General features: G+C 39.6%; 1 protein-coding gene across 3 annotated transcripts; it reads right to left on the bottom strand.

Annotated features, from left to right (window-relative positions):
* Positions 1-1,512: 1,512 nt before the first annotated feature.
* Positions 1,513-6,073, bottom strand: Ppan (Brix domain-containing protein peter pan). Of its 3 annotated transcripts, XM_076307502.1 has the most exons (8): positions 4,927-6,073; positions 4,774-4,838; positions 3,476-4,610; positions 2,976-3,256; positions 2,681-2,891; positions 2,266-2,592; positions 1,858-2,191; positions 1,513-1,796 (listed from the first exon to the last, which is right to left on the bottom strand). In XM_076307502.1, the coding sequence occupies exons 3-8, from the start codon at positions 3,491-3,493 to the stop codon at positions 1,699-1,701; spliced, it is 1,269 nt and encodes a 422-aa protein (XP_076163617.1). In that variant the 5' UTR covers positions 3,494-4,610; positions 4,774-4,838; positions 4,927-6,073; the 3' UTR covers positions 1,513-1,698. The 3 variants fall into 3 exon arrangements, with proteins under 3 accessions (XP_076163617.1, XP_076163616.1, XP_076163615.1); XM_076307501.1 differs by lacking the exon at positions 4,774-4,838 and having other exon boundaries at positions 5,122-6,073; XM_076307500.1 differs by having other exon boundaries at positions 3,476-6,073.
* Between the last annotated feature and the right edge of the window lie 16,722 nt (positions 6,074-22,795).

The raw sequence follows: 22,795 nt of genomic DNA, 5'->3' as shown, positions 1-22,795 counted from the left end.
TTTCTTAACTATTTCTATATCATACTACTTTTACCTTATCCAACAGTTCAAAATTTTTATAAGAAAGTTTGCAAAAAGAATTAATCTCAATCCGTCCATGCATTATGATAACTGTAGTCCTTTATCATTAGCATTATAATAACTTTAGTACTTAAATATAAATTAATAATTAACTTATTTTAATATTATATTACTATTTTAAAAATACGTATTCGGATTGTCAAGCATACGCTAATGATCCGTATAATGGAGAGCACTCTCAGAGTAAGTTGTACCAGTAAGAATAATGCTATCTTTAGTCTCGGCCTGAGACCAAAGAGGATCATCAAACAAAAGCATTGTAGAGATATGCTTCTGATTATGCGATAGATGAGTCACTAAAATCTGCCATAGCATAAAATGTAGAGAATGGTACTTTATAAAAAAGTACTAAAGACGATACACATAGTTGGCAACAAATGGATTGTGTCTATTCTTTACTGTTAAGAATATAGACATCCAATCCACCTAAAATATTTAGCTGGCTTAATTGAGCTGTCCTACTTGCGGATCATAGAATATTGAAGTATTTGTAAACAATCCTTTATAATATTTTATGTGAACTTTGAATAATTGATGGTACATATGATTATGTTAATATTTTAGTGGTCAAACTTGTTGACATAAAATTTGTCAATATTTTAGTCAATGAAAATATTTAAATGTTGCAAGTATTCCAATATATAATGTTTTTCTTTATATTTTATATTTATATTTTGAATTATCATTGTCCGAATTTTTTGTTATTATAACTGTGGAGATCAAAGTAAAAATTTGTCTATTACAAATTGATGATAAAAGAACATATTACAGAAAGAAGCTTTTATAATACTAGTCATTACAAAATAATATTATTTTTTAATATTATATTACTATATATGTTAATTAATATTCACTTTTGTAGAAATACATACTGCAAAACTATTGCAATTTTGTTATTTTTAACTATTTAAATTGTGTACTTCATTAAGTAACTTATAAAATTAATAAACATTTCATAATATATTCCTATTGGATCGTACATCATTAAATAAAATAATAAAAAATATTACTAATTACGGTATCATGAACATGATTTGAAAACATTTTTGTTATCACTTATAACAATATTATTGTGTGTATTGAAATGTGCACAAAAAATATAATTCAAAATATTTACCATTAGTAAAAGTTTATTGACATGATTTTTCTATCTAGAAGAGAAATAATAAATTATTCAAGTCTATGTGAAATTCTAAATTTGTCAAATATTTTTGTAGATAAGAAATTTCATTTAATATTTGATTATTATTGTTCTTCAAATTAATTTATCTTTCTAGAAAGCAAACAAAGTTCTTCCAAATGGAACAAAATTTTATGTGAAAAATGTAACTTTTACGCGTACCGTACAAATTGTAAAACTTAAACAAATGTTATTTAAATGTATCTAATAAATAATCAATGTCCTTGTTTCTAATCATATTTATTTAAAAAATATTTGGGTCATCATTTTTAATTTTGAATCTCAATCAAAATTTACTTTAATGAGTTATTTCACTAGTTATTGCTAAAAAATTATTTTTATTAAAAAATATTTTACTCGGCATATGTGTAAGTAACGTATGTACAATATCATTTTATATAACTGATGTTTATAACATTTTTTTAGTGCCTAATGTCTTACGAGTCATCAAGTTTTTGTTTTTTTATCTTATATTTTGGTGGAAAATTTTTTGATCTCTTTGTGCCCTTTGTGCCAATTTTATTTTCAAATAAGTCTGTGGTAAAAAAATTTGTTAGTTATATTACATCAATGAATTTAGTTAAATTTGCAATTACCTTTATCAGGTTCTTCTCCTACTTCATCTCGATAATATTGTGCATCATCATCCTCTTCTACAATACTTTTCTCAACTGATTCATTTGCAATCTTTTTTAATAATATTTCACTTTCTGTTTTTTTCCGCATTCCTTTTAGTGACTTTTCTTTGTGTTCTTCTTTGAGTAGTTCCTTTCGTTGTTTGTTCTGAAATTGTACTTTTTTCCGTTTCTCCTTTAATTTCTTTTTCTCATCACGTCTCTTTTCAATTAGTAACTTTTCCTCCTCCGACTTGTGGACATACTCATGGAATAGTACTTCACCATCCAAAAGTCCATCTTCAACTTTAATTAACTAGTAATATTTTGAAAAGAAATATTAAATGCTAATAATTATCTTCAACTTTTGACAAAGAAAAAAGTTCTAACCTCTATTGTTAACCTGGGGCCTAATTCAGAAAGTCTAATTGCACTTTTACCGCGGATATGATTACCACGTGAAGATAGTTTTTGTGGCAATGTAATATGACTTGCTGGATCGTCCTCAGCTTCACTTTCAGATACAGTTCCTTTTGCCAAGAAATCAGAAAAATCTTCACATTTAGATAAATTTGGTATCTTAGCTTGTACTAATTTTTTAACACCTTTCGACAAACCAATGGGTATAATTCTAATAGCATAGTGTCTAAGATCAATAGTTTTCGATACTGGATTATAATTTAAGCAAAGACATCGACGAATTGTACTTAAATTTACCTGTAGATATTTATAAAAATGTTTCTTTATAGTATGAGAGTACTATTTGGGATACATGAACTAAAATTGTATTACATTTTAAATTTACCGTAGTTAAATTTATGGTAGGAAACATATTTTGGAACATAGAAGCAATGAGCTTCAGTTGCATGCCTTCTCCACTAAAATTATTTAATACTACTAGTGGGGAATTTTTAAATAGTTCCTCATACACCATTTGCTTTTTTAACATGGAAACTACATCACGTGCTAAAGAAAAGCTGTGTATTTTAAAAGAAAGTGTTGGTCCTCTTGGTACCCTATTATAAATTTATTTTATAAGTATTTGGTATCATTTATGATTCTTTATAAAAGTTCAAGTATAATATAATTGAATTTAATACCTGCAAAGTTTAAAATACATTCCTTGTTCTGTCTTTGTAAACATACACATATGTGTAACATGGAGCGCACTGGCAACTGATATAAAATCTTTAATTGTATTTCGTTTCCTTTCTTTTAAAGATACTGCTGTAAAGGGTTCCATGATTTTACGAAAATCTTTAGTAAGTTCTAGGATATGTTCACCAGGTAATCCACGATGGATGACAAATGAATGAGGTGCCTTCACTATATCCAGATTTTCTTCCAAATTAATTTGTTTATTTTTTTTTACACAACGACCCTGTATAGTTTTTATTTATATTTATTCATTTTACATGCAATCATTTTAGTTATATTATTTTAGATGGTATTGTACATTTTACTGTCTTAATGAAGGACTTCTTATTTATATAAAAACTTTACAATTTTTATTCTACTTGTTTAACTTAGAATTATGAAAAGATTTTTGTGACTTGTAAATGTACAGAAAAGATTTATTGAAATTAAAATAAATATATACCTTTTTATGACGCCCCATTTTTCTTTAATTTGAGGTTAAATTTGTTATCACGTGTACTACAGACACTGCACAACCCACTGTTGTGAAGTTTGCAGTCAGTGTTGGAGCAGATTGAATATAACGCAGTGTCTTCACGATGGACAATTTTTCTTGTTTAAAGTTTAGTAATTATTTCAATCGATTGAAGATATGATTAGGAAAGAATAACATAAAGTTTGCTAGAATAACTGTACATAATAACAATAATAGAACGACAGCAATATATATAAATCTTTTATATATAATATATTCAATATATTTCTTATTATAAATATTTATAGTCGTATCAATGAATAATTATGCAATGAATAATTTGTAATGTTTTAAACAATTCCTACGTTATTTTTATAATTACTTTGATTACAGTATTGATAACACTTATGTAGAAGAAAAATTAACGGTTTCGCAACATTCTCACGAGCGACTTTACAATCCACTCTATCCTGTTCTTTTATGAAGTCAGTGAACTTTCCTCTTTAACGCTAAATCGTAATCTCGTAACACTAACAAAAAATTTAAACAAAATGATATAAAATTATATTTTACATTTTTTGTATAATTTTCACACAATGTATGTTCACAAAATTAAAAGTTGATTATTTTGAAATTGAGATCTACGAAGATAGATAAGGTTAGTAATCATCTGATAGTGTGTAGTAACCAAAAATCGTAACTAATTACTTAATACACGATTTCAAGTTACTTTTGTATCACAGACAAATCAATTTTATTATTTTATACAAGTGATTCATATGCAAACTTTACGATTTATTCTTTTTCCCTTTGTTACGTTCGTACTATGTACAGCAAAGTATGTTTTATTGCTTTCGAGTTGTTCAAGTATGAACTGTATAGCAGCTACAATAAGAGATCGCGAAACCATCCGGCTTCCCTTCTCATTCCCATTATGAATCCTGGAAATGACTACGGTTCTTCACCGCGTGGAAGGAAGGATTCATTGTCTGGAAGCGCGGGAACTTCGACTCGACTTGTTAAGTGAAGAAAACTCTTCTCACGGTGCAAAGTTCATGGCCAGCGCGTCGTCGATCTTTATCTGCCTAGCCGTGTCCGGGGACCCCTTGAGAGTCGTTACACGCTGAAATTACGTCGTCAATAACGAGGATGTAAAGGCGAATAATCTCGCTACCACGTCCTTGCTTTTCTTTACCCCCGTAATTTTCTCAACGCTAGTACACATGTTATCGATTTCATATCTACCGTTTATAATACAGTATAACCTTAACAACGATATCTATTACCATATGCGATTTCATTTTCGTCTTCATATTATACAAGCTACAAGATGTTTCAAGTCACATTGTGCCTAGGGTTAAAGGTATGCATTTTGAGATTCCTGTTAAAATATTGATACGGATTTATAGATCTCGGTAAAAAGAGCAAAGAACACTTACATTATTTCTTGTTCCAAGATCAATGTTTATATCTACAGATGCAATTTGATTTAAAAACGAACGATAATCGACGCTTGGAAATCGCAAGGTTTTATTTTACACTTTCCATAGAGTTTCAGGAAAGAAACCACCTTCTTGTCAGTTGCTCAGCAAGTTAGAGAATATTATATTTTCTACTTTATTAAGTTCCAATACCTTATCGATACACGATATCTGCGTTCTCCGTCTTTTTCTTCGTTCCGCATCCTTGATTTCGTATGTACTTTTAACAGCAAAGAGAAACACCGCAACGCGTTAAGTCAACGGTTTTAACGATAATAACAAACGGTACGATTAATTGTAGCGACATTGCGCAGTTACGTGGACCGTACGACGTTCAATTCGCTCGTCTCTCGTCCTTCGAAGATCAAAGCCTTCGAGATGCAGGAGACGAAGACGAATTCTTCGTGGTAGTTCCGGCTTCGTCCTCTGTAGCCGTTACGCTTTGAGCGCTGTGATTCGTCAATGGCGACGCAGATAATAGTCGCGGTACGGTGCACCGGCTGCATCTCGAGGTAACGTCTGCCATATGCTAAGCTGTAAACCGGCCGTGATTTTTGCCGGCATCACTGCCGTAAGGAAATCGAAAAACAGAAACGTAAGGTCGTTCGTTCTACCACTATCTAATGAACCCTCACGGGTTCTCCCCGTTACATGCACTCATCTCAAGATGCCATCGTTTGGCTCATTTCTTGGACACTGATTACACTTTGAAACGCATATACGTAGGTTCTCGACTAAAATTCCTCTGTACGGTTTTTAATTTTACAGTTCCACGAGCTGCTGTCTCCTATTAACTTTGCAACTGGTGTTTGCAAGTTTTGCGTGTAGTTCAATGAAACACGTAGAAACGTACATATATAAATGTTATACTTGGCGCGAAATGAATCGAGTCAACTTAACCTATTCACGGAATATTTTGTAATTTCAGCTTTAGCGATTGAGTTTCGCAGATCACGGAAGAAAATTTTCTTTCTCTAATTTAATGATTTTTTGCCAACAAAGGTGATTAAAAGTGATAACTTTACGCGTTAACATTCGCTCGAAAAGTATACTTGTCCATTAAATGAAAGATTTTCTTGTAATAAGCACCAAGGGTCACTGATGACCCATGTGGTAGCGAACGTGGTAAGTGCTTCGAGTATATTCTGTGTTCCGCATTGCGCATGTGAGAACGCGGCTTTAGGACACACCGTTGCACCTGTATTGTACTTGAATGCGCTCTGTTGGCACTCCTACCTTACTGAGCTTGCGTATAGAGTACCAATAATGTCTCGAAACGTTGTACCACGTGTTTTACGAACGTAACATGCGAATTTTGTCAGCATTGTATGACGAATGACTTGTAGTATTTATTTAAATAAAGTTGTTTGATAAACAAAATAAGACTGGTTTTACATTTGCACAGTTAAATATCTATGCAATTTTGCTGGCATAAAATCCACACGTTATTGTATCTCTGAGATACCGTTAATACGAACACTGGCTTCCCTAATGATAATGCACGATTGTTACAAAATATTGGTTAATCTAATATTTTTATTGTATCTTATCGAAAACACTGTTATCTTTGTTTAAAGGTAATAACTTATTACATACTAATAGAATAGCAATAGAAGTCTAGGTATAAAATGTATTGCAATGTAAAATTATAAGAAAATACATCCGATGATGAATTTGAATATGACGACGAACTCGAACTTGATCTCGAACTCGAACTCGAACTCGAACTCGAATCGCTTAAATTCGATTTTTTTACTCTAAGTGGAAGTTCTTTCTTAATTGGATTGTAATTAAATGTTTTCGTACCGTACATGTTTCGATTTTGTCAAGTTCGTTATTGGTTATTAAAAAGTGTTCCCTAACGTCGTAACGAAGTGAATCGGTAAATGCAGAACAAGCGTCTTCTTTGCAGGTACGATTTACGAAAAAATTACGTTTGAAATCTTTGAAAGAATCACTTTCATTATCGTCAAAAGGATTTTTTATATCGATACCGTAATGCAATCGTGTGAAAGTCTCCCGACAGGCTCTCTTAAATTTTTTTTTATTCTTTGTACAATTATAATCTTCCTCAATTTCCGTTAGTATAATCATCGATAAATTGTCCGTGTATTATTTTCGTTTTTAGTAAATAACTCGTTTTAGCGAATATATCATAAAATAAATATATACTTGTTTTATACCGTACTGATATGGCATTACGTGTACATACTAATCTCGTCGGTGTAAGTGTGCATACACGAGATTAATACAACTTTTTTACTAACAATAAGAAGGGGAGGATACAGCAAGCGAGGATATACATTTTCTGTAATTCACGCTTTTACTATATGCCATCGTTAGAATAGACATACTTACCGATTGTTTTTTGTAACGTTAAAGTCGTAGGTTAGATGATACCGGTCTAGTCCACGTGCTGCAAAAACTTCTTAAATTATAGTAATATATTCGCTCTGGATATCTCGTAGATTTACATTCAATCCAGTCTTGGGTGTCTTGAAAGTTACCAAATTCAATTTTCTTTTCATCTAATAAAACCGCTGCATCACAGATAGACTTGAAATCATTAGAGAACGTCATATTGTCTGTTTTATACAATCGCATTGTTCTAAAGAGAACAATGCAACGTTATGCAGCATCTCGTGGCAGAAATTAGAAATAAAGATCGAAGAAAAATTTACGAAGCGCCATCCTACAGCATTCGCAATAAGGACGTTACATATAGATAAATTCTATTCAAGAAGTACATTGACATTAACGACATTGCATAAATTATTTTTTATAGTCGTACACTTGCGTTTAGTAGATCAAGATTATTTAAGATACGATGAGAAAATAAGCCTTGGTACGGATGTGGTCAAGTACACAAAACATTTTAGAGATATATATGTTGATTCTGTGTCTACATAATATTATTCGCGGTGTCACGGTCGTATATGTATACAAAGATCGATGGTAGGGTTTTCGAAATGTAGGGGTCCTACTTGTTAGTTTACGGTTACCCTTCAAGGATATACATCGGTCTGTAATCGACGAAACGCCTCAGAATTTCGTGAAAGAAAAATGACTTTCGCGCTGTTAATCGGTAAAAGTGTGTGTTACGATAATCATTTGAGAAACAAGTGTACAATTAGAAAAGCCTCCACATAACGAGTTACGTGCAAATGATGTTCTTTTCCAGTGAATTAAAATCTGCGTCGAATCGGTTATGGTTTTTGATACGACCATCTTTTCATCAAAAATTATAACGGTCACTGCTAAATTAAACAACTTTTACGCAGAATTGTTTTCCAAATATAGTTAAAAGTTTTTTTGCATTTAAATGTGGACAATATTTCTATTACTTTGTAACTCGATTTTTTCCTATGTCTTTTTATATTATCGTGTTTCAAATATGTCGCCATTTTAGTTAGAAACGAAAGGATGAGAATCGTGCTTCGAATCGTGTAATACCGATTATTGTTTGCGCGTGCTGCCCGGTTTCGTGTAATTTTTTGAATTTGTTTAAAGTCTATCGTCGGAGCACGAACATTGTCATTAACATACTTCGTTAATTTGGATTGCAAATCCGGTGCTAGTGTCAAACAAATCGTACGGAAGTTCAGCAGGCTACAAGCGAACAGGTATGTATACATATATACGTATGCGTAACAATTGCTTATACGGTGTTTCCGTTTGATTATATCTACGAAATGCGAGCAAGAGATTTGTATCTTGTGCTCGTTTGCAACGAGAGTACAGAATATCGAACTACACGTTACTATCGTTAATAAACAGAATATTTGATCGAATAATTAATTATTGAATTCAAAACATATAATTGCAAAATAACCTCCCGATATTTCCATAATTGTAAAATTCAAATGTCGTCGAAGATTTGGTTACGATAATTCCCTACATTAGATTGATACCCATAAAATGTTTTGTCCAAGTCGAACATCAAGGACACGTAATATTTTTAAACCTTCGTTCACCAGGTGCCTTAAAATATATGCCATAAACTATTTCGGAAAAAAATGCATCGAAAGCTTAAAATAAAAATTTTTGTTTGCACGAGTTTTCGTGTTATGAAATAGGAAACGTTTTTTACGAACACCATTCTCTTTAACGCATTGCGTAACAATTAAATTGGCTATTAAATATCATTTAATCGTTCTACTGTGAAATTCGATCTTCGGGAAAACGATATTTCGTACGTGCGCTTTATCCAAATAGGAACGCTTTTAAAACTAACCTATAATAATTTTTCAGTTTGTGTAAATTACTCTAATATCGTTAAAGGTCACTATTCGTTGATTCGCTAACCGATATGTAACTAACGCGTTGGGAGTGGTTATCACGACGAGAAAATTGTTGACGAGAAACGTTAACCATTAGTTGGCTGAGAAACGTACATTATACGTACATATATATTTACACGCTCGAATTTGAAATTATTCACTCGAATTCATTAATTCTTGCCGTTCGAGGGGAATCCAGCACGTCGAACGTTTTTTTTTCAAGATTAAATTTTATTCGAATAAAATACGACGAGCAAGACCAACGCAGAACGAAGTTTATCGAAATGGACAATTAAATTTTGATTCGATCGTAACTTTTTTCAACGAGTAACGCACGAAAAGCGGCTTACTTTGTATTCGTTATTTGAAATATTTATCTAGATACAAATTTTGTCGCATGGCTCAGTCGCTAGATGGTACTCATCGTTTAAATAAAATATATAAAATATTGGTTACACATATCGGAATCCATTCGCGAGATCGATAACCTATAAATTTGAAATATCATCGAGCCGACGGTTCTTGTTTCGTAGTATTTACCGTGTTTAAGTTACACGTATCGGAATTCATTCTCAACGCCTAACGATTCGTCTTTGTGAAACAATGCTAGAATTCTTGGATCGCTGATCCATTGCAAACAATTAGACGGTCTCGCGTGTGCAGATTACGCGTATCGTAATTCGTTTTTGGAACGATACGTGCCATCTAGCGTTTCGGCCGAAAGACAACTAGAAGCTTCCCGCGAACAGGTGGGGGAGGTCGCGTCGTGTCGTATTTCCCTCAAACGTGACGAATTAATGGACCCGCGTGTTCATTTGTTTACCAATAAGGATGCGTTCGACTCTCTTAGTTCTCGCGTATTCAAATTCGAGCTACGAGTCGAATAATACGAAAATTCGAAGTAAACGCACGTAGGCCAGTGTAGACTCGTGAAACGGGCCACGAGGACGGGTCAGCCACGAATAAAACCGCTCCTCAAAACATCTTTTTTTTTTCCCTACCGGAAGGAACGTCGGCCGAATGCGTAATGGTCGTGCGTGTGCATCTCCGTGAATGTGCACGCTCGAGCCTCGCGAGGTGAATTACCTTGGAAACCCATTGCATTTTTTCCCCATTCTTGAGCTTCTTTGTCGATCTGATCTTTGTTCGAGGCGCAGCTGGACGCACGGGTACGGTGTATCCACTTCCCGATGATCATTTTCGGTTTTAAAAACACTCCTCGGTGTTATATTTCGCGCGCTCGATCGCATTTTATCAGACGAGAGGTTTACATTTCTTAGAGAATTCCAGTGTTCGTGTACACGTGGAAAATTAATCGGATTCGATTCTCCGCTCGTTTCAATCTCGATGTAATTTATCCCGTGTATTTTCTCGACCGTTCTCTTTTAATCGTTACGTCCAAAATTCGCGTCTTCGTCATCCTCTCGCAAGTGTAACGGCGCGACAACACGCGGTACATACGAATCTCTCGATTCCGCAGTTTTCTTTAAAAAATGCATACTTTGAACATTTTTCTTCCTTCGTTCAATATCGTCCACCATTCAACAAAGACGCACAGTATTCTCCCTTTTTTTTTCTCGAGATAACCAGCGGTAGAGGGAAAGGTAATCCGATATTTTCGTTGTTATTCGGTAGGCACGAATACTCCGTAGCCACCGCGAGAGCCGGATAATCGATACCTGGTCTTTATTGCAAAGGTAGAACAAATTGGTGCACCACCTACGGCGCGAGTCTCGCTGAATTCTTGCGTAGATAATCTCTTTGGAAGCGTTCAAGGATGGCTGTAATTTACAACCGCGCAACCGGTCTCTGTTTTTCTCCTTTGCGTTTCATTGTACACCACTTCCGAAGTCCTTTGTGCGAGAAGCAGAACGAACCTCGGTGGAAAAGTGTAACAAACGCGTGTCCTTGCGCGGAGTAATATCTCCGTTCTTGGACCGCGAGCGCTTCATTTGTTGAACAATAAGAGCGTGTAACTAGCGGAACTGTACCGACGGTCCACTCGGTGGTCGAGCTTTTCTCCATGCTGCAATTACGAAACGAAAAAGAGAGAAACCCGCGGCGGGTAACGAGCGCGATAAAGCTCGAAGATACCCAGATTGGACTCAGTCTTATTGAATCGTTTAACGGATTGCTCAGACTTCTTAATTACGTCGAGAAGCATTCTCAGGGTATCCTTCCGAGACTATCGGAACGAAGAGGCGTGCGTGAACTGCGTGGAACGCAAAGTCAATTCGATGCAATTAAAGCGTCGGAAGCAAGCACCGATCGGTTTAAAAACTCGCGAACTCGAAGAAGCTAAGAAGGGTTACAGTTACTCCCGTTTAATATCGAGACACGTCGCTCGTACGTACCGCTAAGAACGATTAAGCGATTTTGGAAATTACGCGGAGCAATTTTGGGTCGTTGTTTCGGATTTGAAATTTTTTTATTTTTATACGAATCGATCCTTCTTATCGTTCCGCGATTAATCGGTATCGAGTACAAGATACTCTTAGATAAAAGTTGCTTAGTCCTGTTTTCGTGGCGCACGCAAAATCGAAATCACAATCGAAGTGTTCGTTTCATTTCGCGAGCGATCGAAGACGTTCGTTTCGTACTTTTCCAAGCGCTTCGTTTGCACTTTTTTCATCGAATCATTCCTTGGTTTCGTTTCGTTCGAATCGGTGTAAATTTGCAAGTTTTCCGTATAATCGTACCCGTTCACCGAGACTGCGCGCGTTTCCAAGTAACCGGGGTGTGGTCGTTTGTCGCGAGTGAAAATTTTCATCGGTCGATCGCAAATCGCGGCGAGGTTGGGCTCGCGTACGGAGCCCGGGCCTGCGTACAAGCTCCTAGCAACAAGTCATAAGCTATACTTTGTACACACTTGTCGGTGTACCGCTGAGAGAACAAGGCGGCGAAGAAAAGGTAGGAAGGAGAGGAGAATGGAAAGAAGACGGGGAAAGAACTCCGAAGGAATGCTCGTGGAAGAGCTGCGAGGATTCTCACCGAGTTTCCTCGAGGAAGGACCCGTCTTGCGGTGCTTTTGCGACGCTTTTGCGGCTCGAGGAGAAGACCACTGTTTTTTTTTTTTTATTTTTCTGGGGGAAGAAACGAGATCGTGGAAGAAACGTTAATAGGTGGGTTCGGACGGTCTTCGTAATTCGAGAATTTTTCGAAATTTCGATCGCGCGAAGGGGAAGAGGACGAGTCCTTTATACAAATCGATCCCCGATGGTCGCAGGATGCGCGTCGGTGTTCCTTCTCGACGATTCTCGAGTCGGTAGGCGCGCGTTCCCGCGTGAAAACCCCTCGGTAGCTCGAAGCTCGATTTATCTAGGAGCGCGAGGCGAACGAGACTCGTTGGGAGCGTACGTTGATTTTACGAGGTACGCGAGGTTTCTCCGATCACGAGAGTGTAGCGGAGTTATGGTCGAGGTTCGCCCGTTGCGAACCTGGAACGCTCGAACGTGTACATCGGGTGGCTGGATATCGCGCGGTCTCGATCCTACGGAAATCCTCGCGGAAGGATTTCTCACGTGTACGATTGATCGCGAGACGCGTCGGAGAAGGTAGGGTGAAACAGAAATTAATAACGGTACGCGTTTCTTTTGAATCGGCAATCGTGTACATCGAAGCTTAACATAATGCGAGATGCGCATTTGAACGCATCCGGGTAACCTCCGCGTAGCAGCGCGGCGCGGCGCGGCGCGGCGCGGCGCCCGACGAACAACCGAATAGGAATGCGGTGTAGGCGAACCATCGAACGAGAGAGGATGGATAACGACGACCTAGCTGGCTCGCAACGATACATTACATTAATAACTCAATTTAGCTATTAACCCGATACCAGATGCTCCCGCCGATCCATTTCCCTGTCCGTGATCTCGCTCGGAACTTCACACGCGTTCGCGATCCAACGATCGCGGAACCATCGATCGAGCCGATCGGTGTCGCTACTTTTTTTTACCTACGGGAGCCAAGGTCCTCGATTTTTCGCAATATTGTTCGCTCGCGTGCGTCGACGATGCAAATATCGATTAAACGTACACGAATCGTTCGAAACGGTCGTTAAGAAACGCAACGAGAGCGAATAGCGCCGGTACCTGTTTCGCGAGTTCGGTGTCTCCGTCTTCGATGCACGCTAGACCTCGATAAATACGGCCTCGATACTTGTTTACGAACTCCGTTCCCAAGTGGAAGGGACGGTTGCTCGTCGACGAGTGTCTCTCGTTTCGGAGAGTAAGCAAATCCTTGATCCTACGAGATAGAATTCTCGTTGAGAATTTTCAACGTTCTTTTCTCGTAGCTGTCGCGAAACGTACGGGGACTCGAATACTCGGATATTGATACATTCCGCATCGACGACGGTGTTCGTTACAATGCTCGAGCCTCGGTTGAAAACCTTTTCCATTTTCTCGTCGCTCGTAACCGAGACGTTCGTCGCTCGAAGAAGGTCGCGTAAACGCGAGACACGTTCCAAGTGTCCACGGTTGTTCGTAATTCGCGAGACGCACGATTGGAAATTAACACGTCCGTCACAGTGTCGCGGGACGAATAGATCCGACGAATAGAAGTAGACGCCGGTTACGGGATTGCTCGTTGCTCGAACATTTTTCCGATACATTCGCACCTACGACGCGTACCGAGTTTCATTCTCCTTTCGCGGAACCCGTTATTCGTTGTTTGCATCCATTAGTCGCGAATGTATTCGCGTTGCGAACAAGTGTACGTTGCGTCGCGACGTGGAACGAAATTCGCGAGGAGGAAATTTTCGAAAGAGGACATCGGGAACGTTAATTATCGTCGTTTACATCGGCGAGGAACGATGGACGAAGGAAGACGAACGATCTCGGACAGCCGATGATCGGTTCTCCCGAGAAAAGGAACGAAATCGGTGGTTCGGGTTAGGTCCCTGTTTGGTTCCTCGAGAGAAAGGCCATGAACGCGCGACGGACCTGTCCTTTCGCGTCAAGAGGGACGCGCGAAGTTTCGAAGGTATTGCGGAGATAGGAAATTCGACTTGGACGAAGGAAAAGAAGAAAAAGAAGAAAAAGAAGAAAAGAAGAAAATGGGTGATCCGGGTTAGGTCTGGGTTGAGTTCCTCGAGGTAAAATACGCGAGGAACTTGTCGTTTCACCCAGAAGAGGAACACGCGAAGTTTCGAAGGAATTGCACAGCTAGGAAATTCGACTTGGACGAAGAAAAAGAAGAAAATGGGTAGTCCGGGTTAGGTCTGAGTTAGGTTCCTCGAGGTAAAATGCGCGAGGAACCTGGCGTTTCGCCCAGAAGAGGAACGCGCAAAGTTTCGAAGGAATTGCACAGCTAGGAAGTTCGACTTGGACGAAGAAAAAGAAGAAAAAAAAGAAAATGGTTGGTCCGGGTTAGGTCTGGGTTAGGTCCCGGTTGGGTTCCTCGAGGCAAAATACGGTAGGAAGTTGTCGTTTCGCGCGAAGTTTCGAATGTATTGCGCAGCTAGGAAGTTCGACTTGAATGAAGAAAAAGAAGAAAATGGTTGGTCCGAGTTAGGTCTGGGTTAGGTCCCGGTTGGGTTCCTCGAGACAAAATACGGTAGGAATCTGTCGTTTCGCGCGAAGTTTCGAAGGAATTGCGCAGCTAGGAAGTTGTACTCGGACGAAGAGGAAGGTACTCGGCGTGACGGTCGAGGCGTCGATCGATCAACAACTTCGAAAAAGAGTCGAGTCGGTTGCGCGAGCGGAGACTCGGCGTACGGTGTAACGCGTTATTGTAACGACGTCACGAAGAGGAGGACGGAAAAACGAAAACGGAAGAAGTGGAAGAGGAGGAGAAGGATGACGAGGACCATCGAAGTTGATGGTAGCGATGGTGGTGGTGTGGACCGTTAGTTGGCCCCAGCTCCACGGGAGCGTTGTCCGGGCATTCCGCGTTACTATTCTCCGTCTCCCTCTTCTCCCCTCCGTTTCCCTCTCCCCTTCGGTTGCTCGTTATTTTTTTTTTTTACCTCCGTCCCACTCTCGCCCGGTTCTCCGTTCGTTCCACCGGCATTCTCCGCTGCGCCGTCGTCGTCCGTCTCTTCGGCCAGGCTCGAACGCGGTGCGTATCCCCTTTGCATCCCCGTGCTAACGAACGCCAATTCGAACGAAACCGACTCGACGAATTCTACCCGTTTCCGCCTTCCAACTTTTTTTCACTCTTAACCAGTTCGCGACCCGAGACATTACTCACCGGTTTTTCGCGATACTTTTCAAGCTCCGCGTAAATACACTCGAACGAAGAACGGAGCGAGCTCGTAGGGACTCTAGGGGTTGAACACCGGAACCCTCGAAAGCGGAAATTCGACGAGGTGGAGAGAGAAGGAGCACTTGGTCGAAGTATCGAAATCGTAGTTCGTACAATAGGTTGTTCGAGAAGTTTCTTCGAACGAGAGAACTTCTCGAACAAGCTGGTATTTCGCGCGAAACACCTACGGTAGATTCCCGATTATCCGGTCCCGCTTTAACCGGTCGTATTTTTCTTTTTTACAAAAACAATCGACCGATGAAAAATTATCGACACGTTCCGCGATGTTTCACTTTCGTTCGAACAAGCGCACTTTCCGCCGTATCGGTCGTTATTTAACTACACGGTGTGCTTCTCTTTAATATTATTTTCTAATGTATTGGAGTTCCACCGAACCGTAACGCGTTCGTATTTAAATGGCCAACAGTGACGGAAAATGAGAAATATTTTGCGTTGAAATTTCCTACGTGTATTTACGTAGTTACACGGATCACTGTAACATCCCAGATCGCGATCGTTGTACGATTTTAAGGCTTCGAATAGGTTGGAGCAAACGAGCAAAGGGTATTTTCGCTCCGGATAAGAAACTATCCAGATACGATTCCTTCTAGTAGTTTCGCGTTCGAAAGGAGGCGTTGAACTTTCAACCGCGAGATTTACTTCCGGAATGAAGCTTTCCGGTTTCCAAGAGTCGTTTCGACGTTGTTCATCGATTACTAACGACGAAACATCGGCACGGTCTTCCCAAAAGATCGTGGCTCGCTTTACATTGACCGATCGAAGTTAACATCGAGGAGGACATCTAGCTTTGGATATCGTGTATATCTCGCACAGGAGGAACTTGGAATTATTGGGTTGTTCGGAAAGTCGTTTCATTTTTTTTTTGGTGAAAATAAAACACAATTTTTTTAGAGTATATAAACATTTTATTAAATTATATACTCTCCATAATCGGTTCTCGTCGACCGATTAAAGTTAACGTCGAGGAAGACATCTAGCTTTCGATATCGCGTACATCTCGCTCAGGAGGAACTTGGAATTATTGGGTTGTTCGGAAAGTCGTTTCATTTTTTTTTTTGGTGAAAATGAAACACGATTTTCTTAGAGCGTATAGACATTTTATCGAATTATATATTCTCCATTTTGGAAGACGAAATCACTTTCCGAACAATCCAATGATTCGAGTTCGCGAGTCGGTACGCGACCATCTCGGTGTCTAGACTCCTCCAACGACGGAAGATCGCCATCTTAGCGAAATTCTTTTCCGGCGACAGAAGTAACTGTCGCGAATCTGTTACATCGAGCTAAAAATAAACGCAGCAAGAGACGAGGTTTACTCGAGGTTAGATCCCGATGGGTTAACGATTTAACGATAATCGAACACTCTGAGAAGTCTTTCCGGGATTCGTTAAAAATTCGCTTTTAACGGACGCTTTTGCGAGAGACTCGCAATTACACGTTGTGCGTAGTAAAATGTTCGTTCGGCTTTCGTAGAAGGCCTCAGTTTGTTGGATCTTCGGATCGAAATTGTGTAAGTTCGCGGGAAAGGTGAAGGAAAATATGCACTGTGGTTTTGTATATATCTTTATTATATATATTATACACTTTATACTTAATTTTACCAATATTCACACCTTACTTTTTGCACGTGGTCAGACTCGTGCTCGCCGTATTAAAGTCTAGATCTTCTTTTGTTTTTTTTATTCTTTCCTATGCACGTGGATGTCACCATCGATAGAATATAGAGACGTTCTCTTAACAAAAGGAACTTTCCATATTCTTTGAAAAATCGATAACAACGAAATCAAGCTCACGTTTGAGAATACCGAACGAAATTAGATCCGTGTTAGGATTTATGCTTCTTTTCGGTTTGTAATTCTCGTTTCTTCGATCGAAACTCACTTAATTACAATTTTTGAAGATGAATCGTGCGTAATCGTCGACGTAAACGGTCTTTCTCAGTTTGTAATTCTCGTTTCTTCGATCAAAAATCTCTTGATTGCAATTTTTATAGGTAAACCGTGCGTAATCGTCGATGTGAATTGTCTTTCTCGGTTTGTAATTCTTGTTTCTTCGATCGGAACTCTATGATCGCAATTTTGAAAGATGAATCGTACGAAATCGTCGACGCAAACGATCTTTTCGAGAGCGTTGACGAAACGACATCGAGCGAATCGAGAGTCGATGTCGATCGCTGGGCCAGTGGGTCCCCTCGGCTGTTCCTCGGCAAGGATAACAGTTCACGGTTGTACCGTTTGCGCTAGCGTTATCCTCTCCGTTTTAACTTTGCATTACAGACATCATCGCGGCGATCGAAAGTGAGAAAGTGAACGGCCAGAGCCGACGAAAGTACTAAAAGAGGAGCACGGTTGTACAAAAGCTCGATACGGTGAACTAATCGTCGTTGTTTCGTCATTCGCCGGGTAAGAACGAAACGTTATCGATCGAGCGTCGACGATCTCTCCAACACCGATCGATCGAGAATCGTATCTTTTCTTAAAATGTCGAACCTGTCGCGCGAAATACTCTAATTTTCTCTAAGAACGAATTGAATTTTTTTCTGGTTTCTCGACGCGCAACGTCGAACGAACCGAATCGATACTTTAACCTTGCAAGCGGAAAGAACTGGTCCGACAAAGGAATCGGTACGATCTTCGATTATCCGTGGAAGATCCATTACGATCCCATAACCGTGTGGAACGATTTCTGCTCCAATTTGAACGTCCGTTGAACCTTGCGCGGTAACCTTGTTAGGGAAGTGGCTAACGGGGACAGGGATCGATGAATCGCAATGGACAGCGTGACCATTTGAAACGCGCGATTTGTCCTTGGTACGTGGACATTTATTTTTACCAGTTGAACGTCGAATCGGTTCGTTCGTACGTTCGTAGGATCGGAACGATCGCGCGTCGTTTCGTCGCGATTGAATTTTAATTATCAGGATCGAGGCTGCGATCAAATCCATTTCGAATTCTCGTTGCGTGTCCGGTTGCCAACAGTTTTTCGTCCAGCCATTTGTTTCGAAGAGCACGTACACTTCGATGGATAAATTTTTTTTTTTTCTTCGCCTACCGAGCAGGGCCGTGATCGTTCGAATAATTTCACGTTCGAATATGTCGTCGGTATCTGAACACTGTGAACGAACTTTGAACGTTACAACAAGAAAGTAATCGTACATTTGCATCGTTCGATATCGTACGGTGTTAGGTTGCGGAAGTACTTGTAGAGAAAATCGGTACCGATTGCTTGGAATTTCGATATCACTCCGTACTACTTTCCGTGCACGCACAGTGTATCTTTGGAAATGGCGAGTTACAAATATTAGGTTGTTCGGAAAGTAATTTTGATTTCCAAAATGGAGAATATGTAATTTAATAAAACGTTTGTATACTCTAAAAAAATCTTGTTTCATTTTCATAAAAAAAAAAAAACGAAACGACTTTCCAAACGACTCAATAGTAGCTCCATTCGTGCTCTTGAAATTTCCTTCTTGCTTTCGAAGCGACGTTTTACAGCGGTTGTCGATTTCCAAAACGAAGAATATACAATTTAATAAAATGTTTATACACTCTAAAAAAATCGCGTTTCATTTTCATCAAAAAAAACGAAACGACTTTCCAAACAACCCACTATTATCGATGTTCGACCGATCGGCGCGTATCGTCGTTTTTTCGTAGTAAACTCCGATAGATCGGGAACGATCGAGAACGGTTTCGAGGACCATCCAGCGGACAATTCGGTATAGTTGTTCCCAGAGTTCGTCCAGGATGATCGCGCGACGATCTTCTACTCGAGAAGAGGTCGTGCAGAACGGTGGAAGGTCGGCCGTTAGTCGGTTGATACGCGTCGGTCGCGGCAAAAGTGCCGGGAGACGGTTCTTCTCGCCGACGAAAGTAGGATCGCGCTTGATTTTCACTCTCCGTGTTTTCAATTACGTAAGTGTCCATCGAACGAAGATCGCGCCACGATGGGACTGTTACGGTTCGCCTACTCACCGCGACCCATCCTCGTTTACGTCGTAAAATACCGTCGTTTTCGACCGGTCGATCCTCTCTGCCGAGGTCCTCTTTTGCTTCGAAGTTTAAGGTTGTCGCACACTTGACCCTTTCTACTCGAGAGACTATCCTCGATCGACACTCAATTCGGTGTACTTTCTCCAATTGGGAAAACCATCGTGGTTTGGAATCGAAATTAAAATTCAATTACTACTTTTTCGTAAGATGTAAACGTACGTATACGAAACGTTGAAATGAAAATGTTTCGTTTGAAATTAATTACACGATTCGAAGGATTTTATCGAGCTGCTGGTTTCTGGTAGCAGAGAAGCTTCGAGTGCAAAGGGTTAACAGAAATCGAACGTCCATGCATTGATGTTGTTTGTCGCGCACTCGATGCATCGGCAGTGCATCGACATCGATGCATCGGTACTGCATCGACACACGCTGCAAAGTTTCGTAAGGGGCAAAAAATAGCTTCAATCGTTTGCGCTCGAAGCAGTTTTTTACGCAAGAAACCTCAAAGAAATCTTTTACGTGGGATATGTAAATAAATCGTGGAACAAACTTGGACGTTATCTCATCGAGATATTTGGTATACAAGATACTTTATTTACCTCGAGCCACGAAGGAAGTTGTCCTCTTGGAAAATTCAAACTTTGAAAAATTAGAAAAGTCACAGTGCATCGGTCGGCGAGTCTTGGTCGTTTTTCGAGTGCAAAGGGTTAATCCCTTGACAGTAACCGTGAAGCTCTTTGATCGACTAGTCCGTGAGGTCACGGGCGAGTTCGACGCTCGCGCATCGACTAGCCTGTGATTATCAAGGACTTGCGCGGAAATATATACTTTTTACCATACTTATTTTGTAGTACGGTAAGAGCGTTCAGATGGTCTCTTCCGTGTAGTTTTACGAGAGAGAGAATTATAAAAACTTTTTACGAGAGTCGATTAGAACCGCTTGAATTTTTGGAAACTTGGGAAATAATAAAGAAAAGGGGGAGAAAAGCTTTACTTAAAACCTAGAGGCGTGAAAACGCATCTTCGGTTTACATTGTATCCAATTTGTTCACTATTTCGCAAATATAAACCTCAATTCTTTGAGACTAACCGAGTGACAGAAAAAAAAAGCGAAATCGTATCGTCAGTGTGTCGTAAACATTGCAATGTAGGATTACGTATTCCACATTTTAAAACATACCGCACCGAATTCAATTTTTAGTCGCGTTTATAATATGTATCGAAGTAAACCGTTACGTACGAATTTACACATAATTTTGCTCATTTCTCGCAACGTAAGAAACATATTTACCACTTGAAATCACTTATTTACATCAGAGTAACCGAGCAATTTATGAAAAAAAAAGACAGATAGGCATTTCGTGGAGCGATTTCGTCGAAATTGCTCGGCAAGATTTAATAACCGATTCCGTTAATTTTTCATTTCCCCCCGCGTTGAAAACAATAGCGCGTTGACGTTAAGAGCAATCGATCGTTCGGCTGCCATTAGCGATCAGGATGCGATCGTCGTCCAACCGATAGAACGTTCTCGCGGATAATTTAGCCATCGTCGAGACGTAGCGGAGAAATCTGAACGATACTGGATGAACTCGTCCACGTTCGAATCGCGTAGGATAATTCGAACACGTTGGTCCGATGTCGTCCACGCGTTGTTCCGTTAAACGAGCGAACCGTATCGTCCTCGTCCCGTGGACGAACGAACCAACGAACAAACGAACGAACGAACGAACGAACGTTTCGCGTGGGCGATCGCGTCCCACGACTTCTCGCGGCCGAACAATAGCCGTATTTTCGTTTAAAAGCGTCACGCGACCAACCTTCGGCTCCAATTATTCCGCAAGGTGTTCGAACTTTCGCCCGGCCATGAATGGCAGAAGCTGGTTGTCGGTCAAAGGATTACGTCACCGTATGCGTAATGCACGGTACGCCATTATTGTGACCCGTTAGCCCGTTAGAGTGACCCTACTGACTCGATTCGCCATTACAGAGCGAGCGATCGCGACCAGTTTGGCTCGAAGTGAAACGGATCTTTGCGCGCGAGGCTCCGACGACACCGTTTCTACGTTATGAAAGAAGCTTCTCCGATCAGCCGCAACGGTGATGTTAGTCTTTCGTGAGCGTCGCTTGCAAAGTTTGCGCTTAGATTCGCGTTAAATTGGAACCGTTTGTTACTCGATTCGGCGAGATTGTAGTTGGAAATTGTAGTTATTCTTGGACGTCCCGAGTATCGTATCTAGAATGTTTTCGACCAGCTACTTAGGTCCTTCTGAATATCATTCTTCCTTGTTGGTTAGTATTTAATTTAATATTCGCGTAAATTTCGGGAAGAAATAATGATGAAATGGTGGATAACGACGCATATCTAGCATCGTATTTAAAATGTTTTCGACCAGCTATTCAGGTCCTTTCGAATACCATTTTTCCTTCTTAGTATTTAATTTAATATTCGCATAAATTTCCTGTAGAAATAACAATTTAATGGTAGATAACGGCGCGTAGGGAGTATCATATCAAAATGGTTTTCGACCAGCTACTTAGGTTTTTCCGAATACCATTCTTTCTTGTTGGTTAGTATTTAATTTAATATTCGCGTAAATTTCGGGAAGAAATAATGATGAAATGGTGGATAACGACGCATATCTAGCATCGTATTTAAAATGTTTTCGACCAGCTACTCAGGTCCTTTCGAATACCATTTTTCCTTCTTAGTATTTCATTTAATATTCGCATAAATTTCCTGTAGAAATAATGATTTAAGAGTGGATAACGGCGCGTAGCGAGTATCATATCTAGAACGTTTTCGACCAGCTACTCGGGTCCTTCCAAATACCATTCTTCCTCGTTGGTTAGTGTTTATTTTAATATTCGCGTAAATTTCCTATAGAAATAACGACTTAACGACAGATAACGGCGCATAGCGAGCACCGTATTTAGAACGTTTTCGACCAGCTACTTAAGTTCTTCCAAACACCATTTTTCCTCGGTGGTTAGTATTTAATATTCGCGTAAATTTCCCGTAGAAATAACGACTCAACGACGGATAACGGCGCACAGGGAGCATCGTATCCGTAAGGTTTCCGACCAATCGCTCGGCTCCTTCCGAATACCATTGTTCCTCGGTTGGTATCTAACATTCGCGTAAATTTCGCGAAGAAATAACGACTGTACGCTGTATAGCGGCGCGACCGACCCCCCTGTCTACTCGAGAGTTCGAGGCACCGTGTTCGTAAAATATTGATTCTCCGGACTCGTCGTCTCCGAGTTGTTCCAGGAATTTCCGGGCGACGTAGT

Source organism: Ptiloglossa arizonensis, chromosome 3, assembly GCF_051014685.1.
Source record: "Ptiloglossa arizonensis isolate GNS036 chromosome 3, iyPtiAriz1_principal, whole genome shotgun sequence".
Taxonomy (NCBI): Eukaryota; Metazoa; Arthropoda; class Insecta; order Hymenoptera; family Colletidae; genus Ptiloglossa; species Ptiloglossa arizonensis.
This window is presented reverse-complemented; position numbering and strand designations above follow the sequence as displayed.

Coding starts and splice junctions, on each gene's coding strand:
- Ppan (XM_076307500.1), bottom strand. Junction 2,192..2,265: donor GCCCCAGGTTAACAATAGAG/GTTAGAACTTTT, acceptor AAATATTACTAG/TTAATTAAAGTTGAAGATGG. Junction 1,797..1,857: donor AGGAGAAGAACCTGATAAAG/GTAATTGCAAAT, acceptor TTTTTACCACAG/ACTTATTTGAAAATAAAATT.